The sequence below is a fragment of the Nycticebus coucang genome, chromosome 11, assembly GCF_027406575.1.
Source record: "Nycticebus coucang isolate mNycCou1 chromosome 11, mNycCou1.pri, whole genome shotgun sequence".
In the NCBI taxonomy this organism is placed as follows: domain Eukaryota; kingdom Metazoa; phylum Chordata; class Mammalia; order Primates; family Lorisidae; genus Nycticebus; species Nycticebus coucang.
The window spans coordinates 124430218-124455747 of record NC_069790.1 but is presented as its reverse complement, the minus strand read 5'-3'; the positions used below and the strand labels follow the sequence as shown (position 1 = coordinate 124455747).

Here is a 25530-nt window from a genome sequence, read left to right as displayed (position 1 = left end):
AAAAAGTCAAATATTCCCAGGGTGGCTTTGGGGTCATGGGGGAGAGGAAGAGAAAGGACAAAGAATTCTGAAACAGTAATTTCAAATTTCACAGCAGGGCTGGAGTAAGACAATATGATGGAGTCAGGGCCCCGAGCTCCCAGGGCCTGCCCTGCCAGCCGACACGCGGCGTCCCAGGCTCCTGTCCTTGTGGGCATCCTGTGACAGAAGCCAGCTCTTGGGTGCTCCCTGCCCTCCTGCCCCTGCTGTTCCCCACCAGGCTGCGGGCACAGGGCCCCAGGTTCCCTGCTCACCTTGCAGGGAGGCACAGAAGGGCCCTTCTCACCTGGGGGACGTCCTGTTCACAGGAGGCACAAACGCCCACGTGGAACCCAGCACTGCCTCACTGGGGTTGAGTCAAACCAAGGCTGATTTTTGACCACCTACTCAGTGGTCACAGTGGAAACTGCTCTGAGCACATTAGCTAGGCGTTAGTGACGCAAGCACAGGTGGGCCGGGGGCCGGAGTCCTGGGATGGCCTCCCCTCACCACTAGCGGGATTCAAGAGCACCTGCTTTGGGGTCAGAGACACCAGGACTCGAGTCCCCCTCCTGGATGGTACTCAGTCCCCTTCCTCAACTTTGCTGTGTAATCTTGAGTGAGCTGTTAAACTTGTAGGGCCGTTACAGGAGAGCCTGAAGTTGCATGCAAAGCCCGGGGCATGCTGACATGGTTGGAAATGGTCCTACAATCACATGATTCACAGGAGAGACGCTGGCTGGGGGTGCTGCTGCAGGACTCAGAGTCCAGCATGAGAGTGTGAAATTCAAGGGCCTAGCCCTCCCCACCTACAGAACTGAGGTGGCTGCTTTCCACAGGAAGCTGCACCCAGGGCCTCCGCACAGATTCATGCTGTTGGGGCTCAAGGGGCTTCTCCTCCCTGTGACGTGGGAGGAACCTCAGAGTGGGGAAGGTGCCCTGTGCACACTCACCAGGTGGGCTTGTGTGGGCTGGGGGTGCGGGGAGGCAGAGCCCTGGAGAAAGTGCTGAGGGTGAACCAAGAGCAAAGCTGCCTCGGTGCCCCCCAGACTCCTGTCTGTGGGTACAGGACGGACAGTGCTGGGGGCTTGGAGCTGTCCTGTGACATCTGATGGTGAGGCAGCTGAGTGGAGCTGGATGGTCACATGTATTTGCAGGAGCTGGCTCTGTGGAAGCAGGCTGCTTGGGTCAGGGGTGCACTTGGGCAGCCCACCTGAGTCTCCGCCTCGGCTTTCTGAACTGAAAACGGGGATAGAAACAGGTCCTGCCTCGCAGGCAGCTGGGCTCACAACAGCAGCAGCCCACGGCAAGGGCCTGAGAAGTGCTGGCTACAGCCACAGTCCTGACCACTGCTCTGAGACCCCTGCCCTTCTGTGGCCCCCAAATGAAGACGTTTGTCTGAGATGCTCACAATGGAGCGTCTAATGGAAGAAGCATGCGTGTTGGTGGGTGTGCAGACTCCTGGTGATGGGGAACCACAGTAGTGTGGGGTCTGCAGGTGAAGGGTCTGGGGGATGGGGCTGCTTCTCAGTGACTATGTGCTGCACCTGCCTGCCAGCCGCCTTTTGGATCAACTGACCCAGAACCTACTGGAGGCTGAAAAACGGGTCTATGAAGCACTAGCCTGTCAAACACTTTGTCGCCTGCCCCAGTCACACCTTGAACATGACCCTGTGTAGAGGCCTCTGCACCCACTGCAGAGGCCACACTGAAGCTTTGATGTGGCCCGACCATGCTGTGTAGCAGACACTGTGCCAGCCGTCCGGGAACACCAGGCACATGCCTCCTCACCAGGGACTACCACATTGACAGAGAAAATGAAATCAGGGCCTTTAGTCCAGGACAGACACAGCTGGGGGAGAGACAGGCTGTGGAGCTTTGAAGGGGACACCAGACACTTCAAAAGGAAAAGTCACTGGGAAGGCCTGAGGGGCTCCACCAGCAACACCTGGGGGCTGCAGCTCCGAGAGCAGATTGGTCACTGCCTCCTGGCTACAGCCCCGGGCTCCTGCCTCCTGCCCGCCTGTGCCTACAGGTGGGTCCTCCAAGGCAGAGCAGAGGGAATGGGCAGTGTCCAGGGTGCCAAGGTCTCTGTCTCCTGCTCAGGTAACTCTCTGCAAGTCAGATAGTGAGCACGCCTCACCTCCTATCCTCCCAGGTGTGTTTGAGGCGCGCATGGTGGTTGTTTACTGACGGACTGAGCAGATATGAAGTGTAAACATTTCACTTAATGTTTTAAAAGTCTAGGTAGGTGCTCTAGAAGACCTGTTACGTAGCTTCTTGCCGTCTTCCATACACATCCTCCCTTCCTGTCCCTCCCTTTCTCGCTCTCTCTATTTTTTTTTTTGAGACAGAGTCTCACTTTGTCGCTCTTGGTAGAGTGCTGTGGCATCATAGCTCACAGCAACCTCAGACTCATGGGCTTAAGCAATCCTCTTGCCTCAGCCTCCTGAGTAGCTGGGACTACGGGCACCTGCCACGATGCCTGGCTATTTTTAGAGACTGGTTTCACTCTTGCTCAGGCTGATCTCGAATCTGTGAGCTCAGGCAATCCACCCGCTTCAGCCTCCCAAGTGTTGGGATTATGGGCATGAGCCACCACGCCCTGCCATCTTTCCTTTTTTTTGAGACAATCTCAGTCCATCACCCTGGGTAGAGTGCAGTGGCATCATCACAGCTCACAGCAACCTCAAACTCTTGGGCTCAAGCGATCCACCTGCCTCAGCCTCCTGAGTAGCTGGGACTACAGGCCCCTACCACAATGCCTGGCTAGTTTTTAGAGATGGGGTCACGCTCTTGCTTAGGCTGGTCTTGAACTCGTGAGCTCAGGTGATCCGCCCTCCTCGGCCTCCCAGAGTGCTGGGATTACAGGTATGAGCCACTGTGCCCAGCCTGCTTCTCTCTCAAAACTGATTTCCAGGCTCTCCTCTTGCCGAGATTTGTTGCTCCTGAGCTGTCAGAGCTTTCTTTCCTTCTCTGCGAAGCAGGGCAAGGTGAGAGACTCCAGGTGCATGCACAGGGGTGTGGGTTCCAAGCTCTTTAAATGCCAGGTCCAGGCCTCAAGGTCCCACGCCATGACCTCTGCTCTCATGCCCCAACTGAAAGGCTCTCCTAGCTGGACATCCCGTCCCCCATGACTTCCCTGCATGGAGCCTCCTGCCTGCTATCCCAGCTCCTCCTGGAGAAAACTCTCTCCCAGAGAGTTCTCCAGTAGGCCACTAGCTCAGACCCAAGTGTCCACATGAAGACGGGCAGTACTTCTTCACTCAGATCCTCCTTTCTGGCCAGCCGTTGACCTACACTCTACTCCTCTCTGCACCACAGCACTGACAGGGAGCCCCCCTCACCTCCCATCCTCCCAGGTGGCCAGCTCCTGCTGCATCTGAGGCCCACGTGCAGGTTCTGGCCAAGAGAAATGCAAAGGCCGCTTCTGGTCCTCCAAGATGCCCCCCACACATCCCACTTTTTCTCCTACCACCCACCTGGCAGAGGCAGAAGGCTTGAGGGTGGTGGGGCCTCAGTGAGGAGGAACCCGCTCGTCCCCGAGGGAGCTGGGAGAGCAGCGTAGCCAGGGGCACAGCAACCAGGCTTTGTGTGAGAGAGGCTTGTCTGGCTGAGTGCTGTGCAGAGAGCTGTGTCCCCCAAATCATGTTTAGGTTCTAACTCTTGGGACCTGTGACTATGGCTGTATTTGAAAACTGGGTCCTTTGGATGGCTGAGAAGAGGTCATTTGGCTGGGCCCTAACCCTGGAGGACCCAGTCCTCAACTTAGGGGACACTGGCACAGTCGTGCAAGGAGAGTGGAGTGTGTGGATGAGCTGGGGTGACACTGACAAGCCCCAGGACACCAAGATGGCCAGCAACCCAGCAGAAACCTGGGAGAGGCTGGCACAGATGGCAGCCCTCGGCCTCAGGAGGAACCAGCCTGCCAGCCCCTTCATCTCACCCTGTTAACTGCGGGGCTGGGGCAGAGTAACTTCCCATACATGGTCTGGTCCCTTGTGACCGCAGCCTATAGGTGCGTGCACTAAGCTAGTGTGATCTAGGTGGGGGTTGTCACAGCAGCTGTTGTGACTTAGGAATAAAATCCTGACTACCTTGTAGGAGCTACAGAGTCCAGGTAAAGGCCATGTCCCAGCCCCTGCATCCAGGACCAGACTTGGGAGTGGGCTGGGGACAATGGATGAACAGGTGTGTTGGGTGGCACTTGGGGGAGGATGGCCTGAAGGAGGCTGTCTCAGCCATGGGAACCCGCCCTCTGTCCCTCCCTTCCTCCGACTCCCAGCCCTGTGTGTCCTATAGTAACCTTGCAGGTGAGAGCTTTAGCCTTAGATGGCAGCTGGACAGGTGGGAGGATTGCCCAGGGCCCAGTAGCCTCTGCCTCTCGCTTGTGCGCTTGTGTGAGCAACAGCTAATTTGAATTTCCTGGACACTTGTCCAAATGGACCCTACCTGATATAAGGGATTTTTATATTTGCAAAGAAGCCTCCATGGAGACAGGACATCTTAGCCCATAGGAGTGAATGTGGAAAGGGGGACTTTCGGGTACTGTGCCCAGCACGGGGACAGTGGTGCTCCAGACTGCTCTCCCGGGTTTCCCCAAACCACAAAGTCTGGACATGAAACAGGCGCTGAGCCACGGGAGACCCTGCTCTCCTCCTGGGCTGGGGTGCTGCAATTACTCAGCCACATTTAATCTTTTTTCCAAGTTAAAGCGTGGCTTATGTCAGCCTGCTGAAAGAACTTTAACTATACTAGAAGCGCAGAGAGAGGTGAGGGGGAACAGAATGTCCCGAGTTTGAGTTAGGCTGCAGGAGAGCAAGGGCTCACACACAGCTGCATAAATGGGCTTGTAAAATGGACGTGATGAGAAGAGTCCCACACGTCACAGTGGGACAGAAACACTGCCCAGTTTCCCATTAATCAGCACTTTGCCAAGATAAAGTACAAGGGTGTCCCCTTCAGGGTCACTACTAGATGTCATGTAGGGAAGAAGGGACCCTCATCCTGTGAGCTCGGTGCCTCCCAATTCTCAACCTGCAGGGTCTGTCTCTGCCTCCAGGAGTCACAGTCACACAAGTGACAGCAATTTCAAACAGTAAAGCCTTCCTCAAAACACATCTTCATGTAAACAGAATATGGCTGAATCTAGGGTCTCTGGTAGGTCAGTATCGGGTGGATTGGTTGGTTAACACAGCTGGTCAGCCCCCAGGAGGAAAGATGTGGGGTTGTTTCCTAGGAGAGCTCCCGTCTCAGGACTGGGAGCGCCTGAGAACGTCACCCACACCAGCAGGAGACGTTCCGTGAGTGCCTACCTGACTCTCAAAGAACCGCATCTCACTCCACCTACATGTTACCTTATTTATAAATGGAATAAATAAAATACTTTCTCAATGTTACAGATGCTCAGATGTAGTTCTGCTCGTCTTCATTCACACACGGGCCTTGGGAAGCTAACATGGCTCTACCAGCGCCAGGGTGTCAGGGACTCACTGAAGGTGTTCATGCTCCAGGCCCCCCGCATCCTCAAGGGAGTCACCCTACCCAGGCCTGAAGGTGTCTTAAAAGTCAAAATTCCTTCTCAAAAAAGTACGTGCTATCTTAACCTTTTGGCTAGATTAGATTAATAATACCTTCCCACAAAGAAGCAAATAAAAGCATTTAAGTACATTTTTGTAAGGACAGCCAGATAATGTATCACATTTCTTTAAAGTATAGAGATAGCTTTGTGGTTTTTTTATTAGACCATAAATGTTTAAAAAAAATAAATCTTAAATAATTATAGATTCCCAGGAAGTTATAAAATGTGTATAGAGTCCTGTGCCCCCTTCTTACAGGGCCCCCAAAGATGGTATCTTCTAAAACAGCTAAGCCGGGAAAGTGGCAAGGCTGAGGCCTGTTAACTGGACCACACGCCCTGTCTAATTCCCAACAGACCACTGATCAGGAAGGGGAAAAACCTCAAAAAGTATCAGAAGATTGTCCATGCATTCTTAAATTTTAACAAGCACTCAAAATGAATAATACACCCCTTCTTAAGGAAAAAAGATGTCAAGTTAAGGCTCTGGGTCACATTTGCATTTTTTCAGTGAAAATCAAAGTGGTCATAGCAGGAGTATTTTCAAGAGCGCTGCTGTATTGGAGGGTGTCTGGCCCCACTGACGCCACACCCTGAAGGAAGCTCTAGCCCTGCCACTGTGGGCTCCTCACACCCTTGGGTGCCCGGGACAGGGGAGAGACAGAGTGGGGGTGGTAAAACCTGGGCAGTTGCCCCCTACGTCCTTAGGGGACAATTCCCAACCTCACAGACCCCTGGAACAGTCCCCAGGTGAGGACACAGAGAGGCCGTCCCAGCCCCTCTCAGAGCCGCCCCTCCGACAGCCACTGTGTTCTGGATGTTTTCAGTTTTGTTCAGACATCTACTTTATAGCTCTCTCTTTTTTTTCCCCTGGCATTTAAATAATTTCAAACCTAGCTATTTCCGAGCCTCTTGAAGCATGTGAGCCACATTTTAGCATCTGAACATGGTCTTGGGTACCTTTTCCCCAGCACTTTCCTCCTCTCTGTCCCCCCTCCCCCCACCACCACTGAGAGACGAATCTGAGCGTCCTTCACACCAGGGGGTCACTGGGGAGGCCACATCACTTCTGTGGTTAGGTCCTAAGGAATTTCGAGATGTGACTTTCTGAGGGAAGGTGGTCTCAGCTGCAGAAAGGGAGTAGGCCCAGGGGAGAAGGTGTGGGGCCACCTGGGGATGGCCGAGGGAGGGACCCCACCAAGTCTTCACTTCTCGGCTGAGTTGAGGGTCTGCCTCTGACTGCAAGTGTCATTTTGAACACTTTGCACAAAGGTGGATGTGTGTGTGGTCACCTGCTTGGGTTCTCTGCAAGCAAAAACATGCTAGGAGACCTCAAGAGCCTCTGCAGAGCTCCCTCCCTTGACAAAGACCCCCTCACTGACCGAGCTCAGTCAGGCCCTTCTGTGCCCTATTCTTAATTAACTCTGACTTTGACCTGTCCCATCTCTGGCCTGCACTGCCCAGGTGTAGTAAAATCCTGCCAAGTTATTCAGCAAGGACTCCCTCGACCCACAATATCTGGTCACCTTTGATCGCTGAGTCTCCTTAGGTCATTTAGCGAGAACTCTGCCACTGATGCCCTGAGTCCCTGTTCCCGCTGACTCCTCACTCTGCTCACTGGCTGGGCCCCGTTGCATGTGGAATTTTGCCCAGTCTCTCTCCCCTGTCACAGAGTCTCATTACCACAGTTCTGAAAAAGTCTCCCTACCATTTCAACAAGCATTAGAACACCGTTTCCTTTAAGACCCTGCAGCGGCCTGGACGGTTGATGACAGAAGTGGCTCCAGCGTCCTGAGTCCCACCTGCTCCTGGTGGAGGCTCTCAGAGGGGCGGCCGTCATGTCAGGCTACAAAAGCCTTTAGCCACCGGCCGTCCTAATCCACCCCATCTCTGAGAATTCCACACAACGGCTGAGCATTCGTAAAGGGGTCTGTAGACCTTCCTGCTGGGTTACGTGGCCCCCCTGCCAGGGCATTTCCTCCGTACTGGTGACCAGCAGGGCCTACCCTGAACTGCTGGGAAGTGACCCATCTGTTTCTGAACAGGAAAATGTGGGCATGGAGTGTTTTTGCTCCCTTTTCCTGAAGCCTCAGGAAGATACAAGAAAAAAAGGCACTTACTTCTCTTATCTGCTGTGCCGTGCACCGTCACCTGTGGGACGCCAGGACCTGTGTTGGGTAGACAAGAGATGCCGGGAAAGAAACAGAAAGGAGGTTGTTAGTTCAGCTGAGAACAAAGGCAAAGAAGGTGAGCTTTGCACACAGCGGTAGGCCTGGGGCGTGTGGGGACAGAGGCTGGACAGCAGGGCCACCAGAGGCTGGGCCCGGACTCTGCCCCACCTCAATCACAAGGAGCCCAGTTCACGGGGCATGTTTGTGAATTATTGTGATGACACAGAACATCGTTTCACAAGGTATTACATGGGGCTTATATCCTTACAACCTCATTTTTATCACCCAGGCACAATTCCATGATGGCATCACTGAGTTTTGTGGAGTTTCTCAAGCCGTGGTGCAAAGTCAGCCTTTTGGAAGATGTGTTTGCTGGCTCCTCCAGGAAGGAAGTCACTCCAACCACTGGTCTCTTTGTTTGTTTGTTTGTTTATTTATTTATTTATTTTTACACTGATTGCATTTGTTAGGTAAAGTCCACAACCACTGGTCTCTTAACACTTTGTATAAACTTATGAATGCAACAGGAATATTTTGAAAATGTTCAACCACGTTTCAGTTTTCCCTTGAATCACCAGCATGCAGCTCTCAGCTCTGGAACTGGGCAGTCCCGGCAGGGAGGAGGAGAAGGAGACACGATTCAGGGCAGAGCGGCCCCTGACAAACTTCCTCTGAAGACTGATTTTTTAAATATTTTGTAGCAAAAGGAGAATACGGAAAGAAAATCAAAAGGGCTTTCTGAATATTTTTTTTAATCTCTTTTTGAAAACAGGTGACGAGGCTGGCTGTTGATCTCCTTTGACGGCTTGTCTTTCTGTTCATGCTCAGACTGATACAACAGTCCTGCCCCACCACGCACCCAGACTGAACCCCTGCCTGGCCAGGCACCAGCCTGCACCCCCTCGTCGGCCTTGCTGTCCTTCACGGAGCTCATTCCTGGGCCGTCTCACATCAGGACCTTTAGCACATAACTGGCCCCGCGTCTGCCCACTGTCCCTCCCCTCACTCACTGCACTGACATAAGCTCCACAACAGCCAAGAACTGGTCTCATTAGCTGGTGCTGCTTTTAGCATCTAGAGTGGTGTTTTGAATTGAGTCAGTGCCCAGTCATGTGCTGGTGGCAGGACTGCAGGGGAAGGCCCCCCCTTGTCTCTGTGGAGCTGAAAGAATGGAGGGAGAAAGGACGAGCAGACAGGTGTACAGTGGGGGTCCTGTGGCCAGGGCTCCAGCCTGCGCTCTGCTGCAGGCCGGGGAGCCTGGGAAGCTGTGGACTCACAGGGGGTGGCTGCATTGAAGCTGCAGGAACCTCATATTTGGGCAGAGGGACAGCTGGAGTCTAGAGTCCTTGGCTTCACCATCAGAACTCCCCCACGCTTCCAAGGGGCCTTGTGACAAGAGGCTGAATCGAGAGCCAAGGATCCCACCCTGGTGAGGGCTCAAAGGCCCACTGCAGAGGCTGCAGAGTGGACATCCCAGTCCAGGGCCCCAAGAGGATATGGCAGAAAAGCCAAGAGCCCTCCATGGAGAGGTGGGTGGCTGGGTTTGGCCAGTGCATACCCACAGGTGCTGGCTAAGCCGAGTCACACACTGTGGGCCATGTCAGCCACGGACATCAGAGTGGAGGCCTGTCCACTGCTCAGGGACTGGACTCAGACACTACCCTGGGGACATACAAAGTCCAGGATGTCCAGGAGCCCTTTTCCCAATGCTGTGTCCCCTTCCCCTAAATAGGGTTTGGATAAAATGCAGGATGCCTCATTACATGTGAACTTTAGAAAAACAGTAAATATTTTCTCCCTATAGATATATCTCATGTGGAATTCGGGACATATTACTAAAAAATATTTGTATTTTCTCTGAAATTCAAGTGTGATTGCGTATCATATATTTTTATTTGCTGAATCTAGTCCCCCCTACTCAGGGAGGGAACAGTGACCTGAGAGTCTATACATTTATACCTGAAGAGACAGCACTCACCAAAAGAGATTTAAACATTGCCTGTAGATTTAAATTATTATTATTATTTTTGAGACAGAACCTCAAGCTGTCACCCTGGGTAGAGTGCCGTGGCATCACAGCTCACAGCAACCTCCAACTCCTGGGCTCAAGCGATTCTTGTAGCTGAAGAATCCCAAGTAGCTGGGACTACAGGCGCCCGCCACAATGGCCGGCTATTTTTTGGTTGCAGCCGTCATTGTTGTTTGGCAGGCCTGGGCTGGATTCAAACCCGCCAGCTCAGGTGTATGTGGCTGGTGCCTTAGCCACTTGAGCCACAGGCGCTGAGCCAGATTTAAATTATTAAATCAAAATAAGCTTCTTGGCTTTAAGATCCCTTTCATGGGGAGCCCATATGGATGAAGAGACCGTTACTGAGAAATAAAGAACCTTCATATCTCTTTTCTCTGAACATTTTAAGGTGAGTAAATTTGCAGACAGAGCATATCCTGTGTTCTTATTGATAATGTAAACACTATTATTTATTTAGTGCTGACTGTGTACAAGGCCCTCTGCTAGATGTTTACATGAATACTTTCTCTTCAAACCCTCACAGCAGCTCTGCAAAGTAGGGGCTTCTAACCACGTTTTATAGAGAAGAAAACACAGGTTTGGAGAGTTTTAAGACTTTTGTCTCATTCACAGAATAAGAAAGCTGTTGAGCTTGAATCAGTCACTTTTCGTCTTTTAGTTAATGAACTTAATGCCGGTTTCTGAAAAAATTCAAACACTAAGGAAAGAACACGGTGACAAAAGCTCTGTTTTCATCCTCGCTTCCTAGAAGTAACCCAAATGCTTCTCAAATGACATAAATAAATGGAAAGACAGCCCTTGCTCATGGATTGGAATAACTAATATTGTTAAAATGTCCAGGCGACCCAATGTGGCCTCTGGATTTAATGCAATCCCTATCAAAATTCTAATGTCATTCTTCACAGAAATAGAAAATATAGATTTTTCAAAGAAAAATCCTAACATTTGTATAAAACCACAAGAATCTGAAAAGCTAAAGCAATTTTGAGCAAAACGAACAAAAGAGTAGGTATCACACTATCTGATTTCAAAACATATTACAAAGATGCAGTAATCTAAACAACATGGTACCGGCCTGCGACGGACACGTGAACCCATGGAATAGGAGAGGCAGTCCAGAAATAAACCAATACAGCTACAGGCAATGTCTTTTCAACAAAGTTATCAAGAAAATACAATGAGGGAAGGAGAGTCTCTTCAATAAATAGTGCCGTGAAAGTTGGCTATTCACATGCAATAAAAGAAATTGGACTCTTCTGTCCTGTATAAGAGTCAACTAAAAATGGATTCAAGACTTAAATATAAGACCTGAAACTGTAAAACTGCTGAAAGAAAACACAGGGGAAAAGATTGGTGATATTGGCCTAGGCAATGAGTTTTTGGATTTGACCCCAAAAGTACAGGCAACAAAACCAAACATAGACAAATCAGATTGCATCAAACTAAAAATCTCTGCAAAAACAAACACACACAAAAAGCCTCCCAATAATTAATAGGGTGAAAAGACAATCCACAGTTTGGTTAAAAATATGTGCAAATCATATGTCACATAAGGCACTATTATCTAAAATATATGTGCAAGGAACTCAAACAATTCAATAACAAGAAAACAAATAATCCTGCTGAAAAAGAGCAAGGGACCTGAATAGACGCTTTCAAAAGAAGTCATGGGAATGGCCAATATAACCATTAAAAGTGTCCAGCATCACTTATCACCAGGCAAATGCAAATCAAAACCCCCTGAGGCGTAGACTGGCTGTCACCCACAGGAGGAAATGTACCACGTGCTGTGAGAATGTGGAGGACAGGAGACTCCTGTCCACTGCTGGTGGAAATGCAAATTAGTAAAACAGCATGGTGGTTCCTCAAAAAACTAAAACTAGAACTACAGCAAGCCCACGTCTGCGTGTAATCCAGAGGAATTGAGATCTGTGTGTTGAAGAGTCACCTGCACCCTGTGTTCAGGACAGTGCCGTTCACAACAGCCAAGATGTGAAACTGACCTAAATGCCCATCACAGATGAATAGATTCTTTAACAGGATGGTGCATGTACAGACTGGAATACTACTTAGCCTTAAAAAGAAGGGAATTTTGTCATTTGGGATAACACGGGTAGACTCAGGGGACACAGGTGAAGTGAAATAAGTCAGGCTCAGAGAGACCAGATGCATGATCTCACTTTCATGGAGAATTAGCAACAGTTGAACTCATAGAAGATGACAGAAGAAGGGGTCCCCAGGGGCTGGGCTGGAGGAAGGGGGGATCCTGGCCAGGGGCCCTCTGTGCAGTGACACAGAGGGACTTGGTCCCAGAGGGCCACTGCATAGCACAGTGACTATGTTAATTACAATATATTGTTTATTTTTAAGTTGCTAACAGAGTGGATTTAAAATGTTCCAACCACAAAGTAACAAGTATGTGCGGTGACGGATGTTAATGAGCCCGATCTGATCATTCCAGAATGGACACATGCATCAAAACATCACATTGGCTCTTCCCCTAAGCGGCCTGAGGTGATCTGTGAAAATGGTTCGCTATTCACTTGACCCAGAAAACCTCACAAAGTCATGCAAGTCAAGAGGCTCAAATCTTCATGTTCACTTTAAGAACACACGTGAAACTGCCCAGGCCATCAAGGGTATGCATACATGAAAAGCCACCGAGTATCTGAAGGATGTCACCTTAAAGAAACAATGTGTACCATTCTGACATTACAATGGTGGAGTTGGTAGGTGTGCCCAGGCTAAACACTGGGGCTGGACACAAGGTCGGTGGCCCAAAAAGAGTGCTGAAGTTTTGTTGCATGTGCTTAAAAATGCAGAGAGTAATGCTGACCTTAAGGGTTCAGATGTAGATTCTCTGGTCATTGAGCATATCCGAGTGAACAAAGCACCCAAGATGCGTCACCCAATTTACAGAGCTCATGGTCGCCTTAACCCATCCGTGAGCTCCCCCTGCCACATGGAGATGATCCTTACTGAAAAGGAACAGATTGTTCCCAAACCAGAAGAAGAGGTAGCACAGAAGAAAAAGATATCCCAGAAGAAACTGAAGAAACAAAAACTTATGGCACGGGAACAGAGGCAACATAAAATAAATGCAAATAACAGTAAAAAAATCACATTATACCCACAAATATATTCAATTATTAATTAAAAATAAATATAAAAAAGGAAAAAAATACAAACCAAACCAAACCAAAACAAAATAAAAGAATATGGGGAAAATAACAATAAACGAAACATACCAAGGGGCCTTACGGTCACGGGTGTACCTTCTCCAATCCCAATCCTTTCTGAGGGTGTCAGGATGGCCGAGTGGTCTAAGGAGCCAGACTCAAGCTCTGCTTCCCAATCCCTTTCTGTCCCAGAGGTAACCATGATTTCGAAGTTGGTATTTATCATTTCCTTTTAAATACTGGAGGGATGCTTTTGCCATCTGGTTATGTATTCATAAGAATATACATACTACGTACGTACGTATGTTGTAATTTAATACATCTCCATGTGAAATATTTTGTCCAGGCTTAATCCCTAGTCTGACTAGTGCAGGGGGAGAGGCCAAGTTTGCTGGGGCGTGACTGGGGTGCCACTTGGGGAGCAGTTTAGCAGCATCTGTGACACTGGCAGGGGACCTGATGTGTGAGAAGGCCCATGGTGGGCCGTATAGGGCAGCCACACTACACGAGTCAGACGGAAATCACCTGGCCCCAGCAGCAGGAGAGAGGGTGAGTGAGAGAGAGTAACTGGCGTGGTGGAGTGTGATGAGCACACAGGGAGAGTAGGGGACACGTTCCCAGCAACAGGGGTGAACACGAAGAACTCGAGGTCAAACGCAGGCCTCAAGTCGCAGGACAGTACACACCGTAACACACTATCACACAAATACTCCTTAAAAGCTGCAAAACAAATTTTAAATTGGTTTTATATGAAAATACCATAGTTTATTTAGCCCATTGTCTACTGATGGCTATTTGGGCTGTTTGCTTTTGCGTTTTGTTGTCAGAAGCAGCGCTTCCAAAGCCTCGTGCGCACCTTAGCGTCCGGGCGAGACGGCGCCTATGAGCAGCACCGCGGGCTGGTGTGAGAAGGTTCTGCAGTCAGCGCTCATGGAACGCACTGTCGTTTCACATGCAAAATCCCCAATCTCAGCACTTTAAAACAAGGACATCTTTTTTATGGCTGAATGGTATTCCATGGCATACAACGCATTTGTACCTTCATATTAATGTGAAATTTTGAAAAAAGTAGGAAATATAAAACAAACAAACAAAAAGTTTACTTCTTGCTAATGTTGTGCCCTGTAGATGGGGCAGCACAGCTCTGCTCTCCCAGCCTCTCCTCCAAAGCACATCTCCAGATTGAAAGCTCAGCTTTCACCTGGAACCCACTGGGCTGGCGAGGGGGGAACGAGGCCGAGAGCTTGCAGAAGTCACGGCGCCCTGGAGACTCTGAGAATGCCCTGGGCGTGGTGTAGTTCAGTTGGCCGACTCCAGTCCCCACGGAGCAGGGATGACTTTTTGCCTCCTTCAGCGGTGCTGCTGGCCGCACAGCCGTGGGGACAGGGACTGCGACACTGGGGACAGTAATGCGTCTGCACAGCGGGCAGAAACATTTCCCACTTCAGCAAAACTGTATGGAGGTCTAGGTCATAACTTTAAAAACTGGGTGCTCCTCCTCTAGGGGGGAAGTGTTTAAAAAAATTAAATTTTGACTTCATGTGACCATGTTTTCATGTTTATTTGGCATTTGCATTTCTTACATGTGTCCTGCACAAACTACTACAAATGGCAGGGCCCAGCCTTTGGCTACTTCTGCTTCGTTGCTGTTTTTTAATGTTATTTCGAAAATCAGCTCCTGACCATACTGCTGCAGGTATTTCTCCCATGTTCTTTCCAATTTATGGGTTGAAAAAATGCCCTAAGTACCGATGATAGCAATTGTCATGATAAAGCGCAACTTTAAACACCGAACTGCACCAGCCAAGTCTCTACCCCACCCAGAGACGGAGGCAAACAGGCACAGGAGCTCTTGGGCCACGAGCCTGGGCCTCCTCTCCCTGTCCGCAACCAGGAGTCAGAGTTCCGTCCAGGCCATTTGTGAAGGAGTGAACTGGGGCCGAATGAACGGCCTCTGACATATAACTGGCCAGGGCACATCAGGGCAGCAAATTTAGATTAGGCTGAGGAAGGGTCTCGAGCCCATGATTCTCTGCGCCCTGCTGTACGGTGTAGGGCGCTATCTCCCCGGGGAGGCCCAGGGAGTCCCCCCCTGTGCTCACTAGATGCCAGGGGCAGCTGTGTCCAGCTGCAGTGTCTAGACTGTGTTCTTTCTGTGAGGCCCACAATATCCTGGACATCTTCAGCACTATTTTAACATAGAAGACTTCTTTGGACTAGGCAAACACAAACAAGACAAATAAAAACTACCTTTAAAGAGAATACTAAACAAAAGTTCACAAATTGCCTCTATGTAGAATTTTGTATGTATGGATTCCTAATTACATCCAACCCACCCAGATTCCTGCCCAGATATCAGACTCCCCCTCGTCCCCTACTGGTGGGCAAGAGCCCAGGGTGGGGCTCTGAGGTCCGGAGCTCAGGCTCTGTCCCCCGGGCTGTCTTCACACCTGGTTTCTCTGCCCACTTGGTTCATACCCATCGCTGTCTATGTGAATTACAGGACCACCACTGGCTTTGAGATTTCTGTCATGGTTTGGGTCCTGAAAATTGGCAAACAATTTAGGAAACCATTTAAATCAAAACATATTTTCTCCAGACAAAGAAAAATGAGAAGAATCCTAATTTGAAATCACATATTTGGAATTTGTGACACTTTGATCAGATCTAGTTAGTACTTACCTAAGATGTCTTTAAAAAGAGATATGCCAAGCAATTAATATCATACAAGAGATTTTTGGGGGGTACTGTAAACCTATTTTAAAGAATTGAGAATACTTTTATGAGTCTTAGGAGGGGCTTCACCCCTGAACTTCTGAATTGGTTTTTACTTTCTTCCCCTTCTTCCGAATAGTGTCTGCAAGTCTAGTCGAGTCAGTGTAGCTAACGATGTAATACAACAGAGAGACAAGCAATGCCTCCTGCCTGTGGGCAGATTCTCCTAAACCTCAGGACGCCGCTTCACGGCTCTTACTGACAACACACACCCACAGTCTCTTTACTTCGCACGTAATTCATCAAGTATGTTTTGGGATTCTGCCACGGACAAGGCACAATGCCAGGCCCAGGGAAAATGGACGGACACGCGCAAAACATGCTTGGACCCTGCATGGTCGGCAAAGCCACCAGAAGCGACCGTGGCTCAGGGCCGCACGTGGACGCCTGTGAGTGAGGAGGGCTCTGCAGATTTGCCTCTGGTTGAAGCTTCGCTACCAGCTAGCCTGTGCTTCCAGGGGAGCAACTTTTCTTCTCTGGATCTTGACGGCACAATTCAGGGTAGCTAAGGTCGACTTTTAGCAAGAGCAACAGTAGCATCAGCAAAAACAGCAGCATCCAATGTTTTTCCTGCCACTGGGTACTAGAGATGACCCCTCAATCTCGCACAACCTGTGTGATGGGAACACTCTATCACAGAGACCAGGATTCTGTGACCAGAATCTCCCTTTGAAGTGTCAGCATTTGCCTGTGGTCATGGGTTATACCCACCGCCATGTGAATTACACGACCACCCACTGGCTTTGATTTTTTCTCTGTAAACAGCTGTGCACCTGGCCGAGCAGGCGGCTCTGTTCGCAGCCTGAGGTGTGGGAAAAGGAGCAGGGAAAGGGGACTGGGAACAGGGTTGGGTGCCGTTCTTTCTCTGCCTGTCTTTCTGGCATCTTTCTGTTTTTGTCTTGTCTCAGGACACAGGTAAGCTTTCAAGTGAAAACATACAGTTATATTTCATGGTAAATTCCTGTCAATTAGGTCAAACGTTAACCACCTGATTCTGTATGTGTATGTCTAAGGACAAACTTTTACGTATAACTTCCTAAATTCTTGTGTAAACAAAAACACGTTTATTATGATTCTCTTTCTCTCTCCCTAGTCTGTCTTAAGTCCTTGATAAATAAGCCTGTCGCACGGCTGGTGCACACTTGGAGCATACAAAGAGAGTGCTAATGTTCAAACTTAAATGCAGAACCGTGCGCCCATCAATGGCAGAAAACCAATTATATTTGCTCAGCCTTTGCTTCTGAAGGGATAACTGGAATAAAAACATTTAGCCCTTTGAAAACTTTGATTAGTGACAGACACTATTTCGGCTCAAGTTAAGTATCTGACTTACAAAATTTGAATTTTTCCCCAAAGGCCAGAGGGGCAAAAATTCAGATCACAGAGAGAAAAGCTTTGGATCACACAACAGACTTACGAACAGAAAATATTTATCTTTAGCTGTCTGGTTCCCAGCCCTGTTCATTTTAAAATATTAATTTGCACCTGCTTGCCTGGATGGGGCAACATGACAGTTGCAGATGAAAATGAACTAATTAAAAAGAACACAAAACTGCAAAAGAAAAAAGTCATCAGAATAAATAAAAAAATTCATAAAGACACTGCTTGTCTTCATCCCCTCTCATCTATATCCTCAGAGGATGTTTACGTGACAGATAATTTCCAACCAGCAGCTAAACTCCTCGTATGTAAACAATGGCGGTTCAAGCGCAGCCTGGCTCTCTCGCGCGAGATGAACGGTTTCAAAGAACAGCTGTGAGCAGGGCGGCTCTGGCCAGGCAAGATAATTGGCACGGCCCCGCTGTGAACAGGCTCCAGATCTCTTTATTTGCCAGTTCATGAATTATGTATGGCTGGTACATAAAGTTTATACATTGAGGTGATATTATCATACTAATAAACAGGGAGCCAGCCAAGCCTCCAGAACTACCACAGATAATTACAATATTTGTTCCGAAGACAGTATTTCCTAGTAGACACCGTGGACAGGTTTTGTTGCCGTTTGATTTTGAAAACTTGTTATCGCTGACATCAAACCTGGGATTTAGGCAGCCCACCCCCTCTGCTCTGTGCCCCACGGCATTTAGTTTTGCTTCAATCCAATTTTTCTGTGTTCAGGGAACTTGAAAGTGATCCCATTTCTCATGCAGCCGTTGAAGGAGCATCGGTCAGCAGGGTCCACAGAAAACGGGGGTTTGTTCCACACGCTCAGAAATGATGGGGAAGCAAAGTCACGTCGGCGTTTTATTGTCACATGTAGCTTCTTGCTCTAGAAATTATGAGTGACACTCAGGGCACGGGAGAGGCATTTTTAGTAAGAGAGACCATCCCAATCATATTTAAGAAAAAGGAAAAGAAAAAGAAAAGGAAGGAGCCTCTGTATACAGTATATTGTTGAAATTCAACCGAAAGCTTTGGTTTGGAAATTATCTGCATGTAAATCACAGCATCACTTTCGTGCTCCTGAGTGAAGTTTTCAGATATTTCACATGATTCACAGAACTTAAAGAAGGAACAGAAGAACACAGCTGTGCTAGTTTGGTGAGCTGAGAATCCCCAGGAAAGGTGACTCGGGAGCACTGCTGTTCCACTTGTCCCCAGACAAGACTGAGTGGGAGTCGGGCGGGGTCCCTGGCTCCATTTCCAGCCTGCCCGTCCCGATCTTGCAGCTTCTGGGACTGTTCCGACCCTCATATTGTAACAGCATCATCATAATTGGTCACATCGTGATTCTGGAAGTTCTGCATTGACTTTAAGTCCAGGCAATTATGCTCTAGTTTGATTTCTAATAATGTATTTATGTCTTATCTCTTCAACCATACTTGAAATTTAGGGACTGATTGTATAAAACTTTGTCTCCCACATAGGAAAATGTACAGTGACTTGTTAACAGCCAGTCACCAGCTGCCAAGCAGACGAGTTAAGTCTTCACGGATGGCGTGCATTCCTCGGGGATGGTGTGCTTGGCTAAGGCATTTTGGAGGTGGTGGCATGTTCTCTTGAAGAGCTTCAAAGTTGCCAATTACCTGGTTTTAAAAAGCTTTTTAAAAACATGGACAAAGTCATTGCAGACCCCTGAAGCCAAGCTTTGTAATGAAGGCCTGACAAGTTTTATGATTAGATACCACTTATGACACTGGTACTTAAAAATAATGTAATTAGAGGAAATCTAAAACCTTCTGAGCCCTCACCCTGGGATTAAGTGCTCAGCTTCTCGAGAAAGACAAGACTTACTGGGATGTACAAACACAGTGTGGGGAGAAATGAAGCTCCTCTTTATCCATGTTGAGGATGGAGCGCTTGTGAGCTCATCTTTGTTCAAATCTGATCAGATCTTTAGCAAGTAGGAGACTTAAAAGCCCGTGGTGCTCTGCCCTGGCTGGAGTCTGCTTTCTTGCTGACTTTCAGTCTTTCTCGCTGAGGGCTCTCAGTCCACCATGGGAGAGCAGGTCTGAGTCTGGGACTGGGTGGGATTCACCCCTCTGCCCCAGCTGTGTCTGAAGGCCAGTGACGCGCCAGGCGGGTGGTGCCACCTGCAGCAGAGAAATGGCGATGCCCCCTAAAGCCAGAGACTCTTGGTGGCACCACCGCCTCACAAAACCACCTGCTTTTCTTTTTGGACCCAAGTATCGCATCTTCACGCTGTGTCGTCCCACTCTGGCCTCTCGTAGCAACACTGCACTTGGTTGTGCCTGAAAACCCCCCATCTCCATGGCAATGTCCTCAGCTCAGCGCTGCCCCCACCGCTCCTGCCAGGGGATTTGCACATGGGCCTGACCGTGGTCCTCTTCTGATTAGGGCCCTTAGGGACTTCCATTGTCCAGAGGATTAGGTAAAGCCTGGGCCTGCGACATGAGCCCCTGTGGACCTGAGCTTCTATCAGTCCTCCACACGCATGCGGGGCCCCGTGTTCTGGACGTGCACTCCTCTGGGACAGCTGCGCTCTCTTCTATCTTTGTAGCTGAACTTCCCTCTGCCTCGAAGGTCTTCCCTCCCCAGCTTCCTGTGAAACCTCTACCTGCTCTTCAAGATTCAGTCCAAACACCTTCTATGAGATGCTTTTCTGACCGTCCCTCCTTTGTGGCACCTACTGTCGTAACGATAACGGCCACAGCACTTACTAATCACACCAGGTTTGTAGTGTGCCACCTTCGCTAAGCATCTTCATGGGTTCACTCACTTATTCCTCAGAATGGCTCTGGGAAGCAAGTGGCACATCCCATTTCACAGATGGATATGCTGAGCCACAGACGTGCACATGGTCTGCAGGCTCCAACCTCTGCCCACAGTGTCCTATTTGACCTCTGTGTGGCTTCCTGTGTACATTTATTTCTCTATTGTAAAGCAGCAGTAAACATAATGTTTAATCTTAGCTGCACCATTTGTTAGATCTTCAGAGTTGGGCAGGTTACTCTGACCAGCTGATCCTTAGTTTCCCCATCTGAGAAGTGGGTGGTGCCCCCATTCACCTTAGAGAGTTCTCTGCACTGCACAGTAAGACGTGTTCAATGCTCAGCACACCCCAGGCCCTCCTGAACGCTGTATGTATTTATACTCCCATTCGCATTTATCTCTATCACTATTACTATTGAGTTAAGGAGCTATTAACATCCAATCACTCTGCTGCCTGGGGCTCCCTGGGCACATGTTGGTTGGTGAGGGCCAAAGGAGGCCCTTCCATAAAGCTAGACTAGAACCCCCAGCTGCAGGAGACCCTAGTGCAGAGTCCTGTTCATGGTGAAAACCTGTTCTTGATCATGTGCGGTGGGCATTCCTGCAGTGGGCGTCCTCCATCCCCCGCTGCCCCAGGGACCTGCCATGCCAACGGCCTCAGAGTCAGCTCCACATTCTGCGAGATGTTTATGATCCACACAACCCCGCATGCAGTCCCTGAGGAGGAAGCAACTCTGTTCGCCAGGTACCCTTGGTGGCCTCTGAGCACTCAGGCTTACTGGTCCCTGGGCTCCCTCTGGAGCCTGCCTGGCCCCTGTGTCCTGTCTCCCCTGGACACCCAGTGAAGAGGACATCCAGCTGCTGTCCTCTTTCTACCTGCTGTCTCCATCTCGTCTCTCCAGCAAGATCATGATACGTGAGGCAGGGACGCTCTGCTGGGTATCTTGCATAGAAGCACTCCCAAAATATCCACTCAAAAAAGCCAAACATATTTCCTGCTGTCACATGAAGGCTCTTGGTATGATTGGTTTTTATTTCCTTCGAGTAGACTTATTACTTAATCTTTTTGCCCCCACATTTCTCGAATCTGCAAGAATCCTGGATCAGAGATCTTCAAAGTGAGTCCTGGGCACCTCTGGAGAAGCCTCTAATTCCATATTGGTCTGCCAGTAAGTTTCCTTTTGAAGAAGGAGCTCTGTGGCTTAAAAGAAGTTTGAAACGTTTGGATTAGAGTATCTTGAAAAACTTTCTATGAATCTCAAAACACTCCCAGCACCCTCCAGCTGGAGCTTCCACTTCCCTGGATAACTGTTTGGCTGGTCTTGCTATCCCTGCTGTGCTCTCCTGGTCTGGGGCCCCGGGAACTCATCCGGGCGCCTACTAGCCTCAAGACATTCGAGGTCCGTGATCGCACGTCACATGGCCTGCTGGCCCTCCAAGCCACCCACAAGTGGATACTCTGACTACACCGTTTTTAAAATAAATGAATACATTTTAAAAAATAAGATCTCTTGGGGGAATGTGAACATAAAATCTATTTTCATTTTTCTGGAATGGAAGTGGTGAAAAATGAAGGTAGAGGAAAAGAAAGGAAAACAGAAGTTGCGTCTTCAGCCATCACTGCTCCAGAAAACCTCACCAGTCCTGGGGAAAGACGGGGAAGAGGTAACCAGCGACAGCTTCACAGATGCAGGGTGTCGGTGCGTGCTGCTGTGCGCTTCCCTGCGTGTGTGCTGTGCACAGATGCGCTACGACAGGACAGGACTCACTACCAAAAGTCATTCTTTCCAGTTTATTTTTATTGTTAAAATCTCTTTCTCCCAATTTCCTCCTGATTTTGTGTCATGTCGGTGAGCAATTAAGAATAATTAGAACAGAATTAATGATGGTTAACACCACGACAAAATATTTTATAACACACACGTGAATGCTCTGTGGAGCGGAAGTGGAAATATAATTTGAACAACCACACGAGTGACAATTTTAATTACTTTTCTCCCGCTTTAATAACTGCGCTGTTAAAGAGTGGCTGAACAGCTGCTCTGTCGTCAACACCAGCCTCCCCGCTGCCTGCTATTTTCGTTTGAAGGCTGGGCTCCCCGTGGTCGGGGAGGCAGAGCTGTGCACTTCAGAAAGACGCGGAGGAGAAGTAGGCTTCCCGGGCCGGGGCTCCTGTTGGAGGGCTGCCCTCAGAATGAAGCCTGCAGACCAGGACGCTTCTGAGAGCCGCTCCCGGTAATTAAATCGAAGTGGGACCCAGAGAGTAGGCCCTGGGCCTGCTTCAGTGCATCAGAAATGAATTGAGGTTTAGGAGCCTCTGGAGGAACGTTCCAGAAGGTCACGGTATGCCTGAGGTGCTCATTACAAGGCTCACTACGGGAAACGGACAACCAAAATCACAGGATTCGTTTCTACCTTCGGCATCAGCTTTCTTAGACAAGGCAGTTCTCCGGGGCGTGTTGGGTGAAGAGCTGTCTTTACCACCCCTCACTGATTCTGGGACACGGTTGGTTCAGGGTGAACCACTAAAGCTGTAAGATTTTACAGAGAATGAGACAGCCATTCTGGTGTGAGAAAAAAAGCTGTGATCAGCGTGTCATGGAGGCAAGGACATGGCATGCTCGCTTGTCTAAGGCAGCTTCTCAGACACTGAGCTGTGTCCCCTGGAGGCTTGTTAACATGGAGGGGCAGGTGCTCGCCCAGTGTTTCTGATTCCATGAGGCAGGGCTGGAGAATTTGTGTCTCCGACAAAATCCAGGCACCACACTTTGGGATCTGCTATTCCAAGTTAACAAAACCAAGTTCCTTGTCAGTGGCCTGAAGTCAGAGAGGCATGTGTGGTACTGGGGGCTGGTCAGTCTCCCGGGGCTGACCACGTCCTACACGCTAAATGTTCAGGCATCTGCAGGCTGTGGGGACAGCACAGCAGCCGGCCAGAGCACCTTCCCAGGACGCAGAGCACAAGCCCCACATCATGTCAGAGAAAGAAGGCACTCTCCCGGCCCCAGGCCGCAGTCACAGGCACTCCTGCAGTGCCCACAGTTAACCCTCTTTCTTTACTCAGAGCATCACCACCCCACAGGAACAGAACGGACAGGGCTCAGGATGACCATGCTCTCCCACTCATGCTTTAAAACAAAACAACAAAACAAATTCCTTTGCCTGTGGGAAACTTTGGTAATTTTAATGTAATTTGTATACAGAATAGGAGCTCATTGGCCATTATTAACTGAGGGCTCCATAAATCTGTGTTGCTGGTCACCACTGGTTGCCAAAAACAAGCAGCGAATCCCCCCAGAATGACTGAGGCAGAGTCTGGGCCAGGACACCATCCTCCTCGCCACCACCACACCCACCACCACCACCAGGTCCTCCTCTGGGCGTTTACTGGGGATGTTTATAGATGATAAATGATTTGATCATGGGCACAGCCCTACATGGCAGGTGTTGCTTTTGACCCAAATTTAAGATGAGGCTACTGAGGCAAGGAGGCAACCCCCTCCTCTGTGGAGGACCAGTTCCTTTTCTCCCCACCCTGGTTTGTGCAGTTTCCCGTCTTGGCTTTCCATAGCACTTTCTGTCCTTGTCCTCCGGGAGGGGGGGCTGCAGGAGTCTGTCTCAGGACAGTGAGCTCCCGGGGCACTGATCGTCACCCTCCCCCTCCCCATGGTCCCTGTGTCCAGTACAGCTGTCTACCTCCTGCCTGAGGATGGCGAGCTGCCTCTGCCTAGCGGAGCTCTGGGTTCCTGAGCCAGGGTCATAGCACCGGTCACGTCCTGGGCGCTGGGCTGCCCGAGGGCAGGGCCTGTCTCTCACCTACTCATCTTGCACACTCAGCGTTCCACCCACCATCTGTCAACCCATGGGTCTCCAAGTGAGGCTTCTCGAGTAGGAGGCTTGAGTCTCTGCAGCCCACTGTGCGGCCTGGTGTGGCCAGTGGAGGTGCTGTGATTTGCACATTGGAGGCAATGCCACGAGCTGGGAAGCGACCAGTAACCCACAGGCCTGCAGTGCACCCTCGCACCTCAGCCACAGGGGCGTTCAGCACACTCGTGTCTGAGGAAAGCGATCAGCAGAATGCTTTTCCCTGTGCACAGGAGCGAGCTAAGGTGTTGGCTGTCAGCACATGGAGCGCACGGCCCCACTCCTGGTAGCTGCGTGACTCTGAGCAAGACGTAGCAGGTGTCTGTGAAATGGGCTGTGACCTCGTGCCGGGAAGAGAGAGGCTGACCTCCTGCACTTTGGGAGCAGCTTCCAGACGGCACGTGGAGAGACTTGTGGCTATTTGTTAGTGGAGACCCCTAAACAGTGCATTTCGATGGCTGCAGCAAAGTTCCTGGCACATACATGTGAAATCACTTGGGTCTGCGCCCTGCAGGCTGCAGACCAGACAATTGGGGGACTGTCGGGAAGTGGGCTGCAGAGCAGGAGGTGAGAGGCAAGGAGTGGGCGAAGCTTCACCTGTACTTACAGACATTCCCCACTGCCCATGTCACCACCTGAGCTCTGCCTCCCGTCACATCGGTGGCGGGATCAGATTCTCACAGGAGCTTGAACCCCGATGTAAACTGCGCATGTGAGGGGTCTGACTCGGGGCTCCCTGTGATTCTGCATCATGGTGAGTCATGTCATTACTTCATTATACCTTATAATAATAATAATAATAATAATAGAAATAAAGTACACAGTAAATGTAATGTGCCTGTATCATCCCCAAACCACCCCCGAGCCCCTGGACCACGGGAAAATCGTCTTCCATGAAACTGGTCCCTGGTGCCAGAGGTTGGGCACCAGCCCCTTGACTGTCTCTGTCACTGCGCTCACTGCAGTGAAGTCCCCGAGTGTCCTGCTCTCCGTCCAGCATGATGCTCTCAGTGGCAGGAACACTACCTAATTCTCTGATCCCCAGCACCTGGTTCACTGCCGGGCATACAGTAGGCACTCAATAACGGAACTGAAGGCAGCAGGAAGGGAGAGGGCGCCATGTACTTGCTACAGGGGAAAGCAGGCAGCTGGCAAAGGTGCTTCCCCAGAAATTGCAGTGACCCCCCTGAGAAATAAGCCCGGTGGCTTCAGCTTCCGCAGTAGGATGAGCTGCCTCTTACTCTCCACGTCTCTTAATAAATCATTCCACGTGGGTTTAATGTGTGATAGAGAAGAGACAGACACACTCGTATTTTTGTGAAGAAATGTCAAAATCTTGAGCCAGCTAAGTTCCCCCTGGTGCTGTCTTTAGCTGAGAGGACAAGAGACCAATGCTCTGACAATAAACAGGACCAGAGGACACTCACATGTGGGTCTGATTCCTGGAAAGAGCTGCAGGGAAATGCTGCCGTGATCAAGTGACACCTGAGTCGTCGTGAGCTGTCTTGTCATTAAAAGGAAAACTTGATTCAGGCAAATAAAACCTTCCTACTCACGCCAAGTGGGAAAAAGATTAACCTAAACTGGTGAGAAGTCTGATTTCAAGAGATTTTCTAAAAAAAGAAATAAAGTTTTGTAACCTCCTAAGACCATCACCTGAAAGCACTCCCTTCTGAAATGAGAAAATAAACCAGAAATGAGCACGGAAACACCTGGATGGTTACACAACCAGTTTTCTAAATG

The 25530-nt window shown here is 49.6% G+C and overlaps 1 protein-coding gene and 1 pseudogene across 5 annotated transcripts in view; one reads left to right on the top strand and one right to left on the bottom strand.

Moving 5' to 3' along the window:
- Nucleotides 1-25530, bottom strand: part of DPP6 (dipeptidyl peptidase like 6) — a 910604-nt gene that overhangs the window by 27278 nt on the left and 857796 nt on the right. For 4 of the 5 annotated variants that reach the window (XM_053608766.1, XM_053608764.1, XM_053608762.1 and 1 more), the window contains exon 17: nt 7717-7764. The exons of the other annotated variant lie outside the window; for it this stretch is intronic. In XM_053608766.1, coding sequence (XP_053464741.1) covers nt 7717-7764 — 48 coding nt within the window. The remainder of the gene's footprint in view (nt 1-7716; nt 7765-25530) is intronic. 5 annotated transcript variants of the gene reach the window in all.
- LOC128560247 (60S ribosomal protein L17-like) lies at nt 12324-14273 on the top strand (annotated as a pseudogene).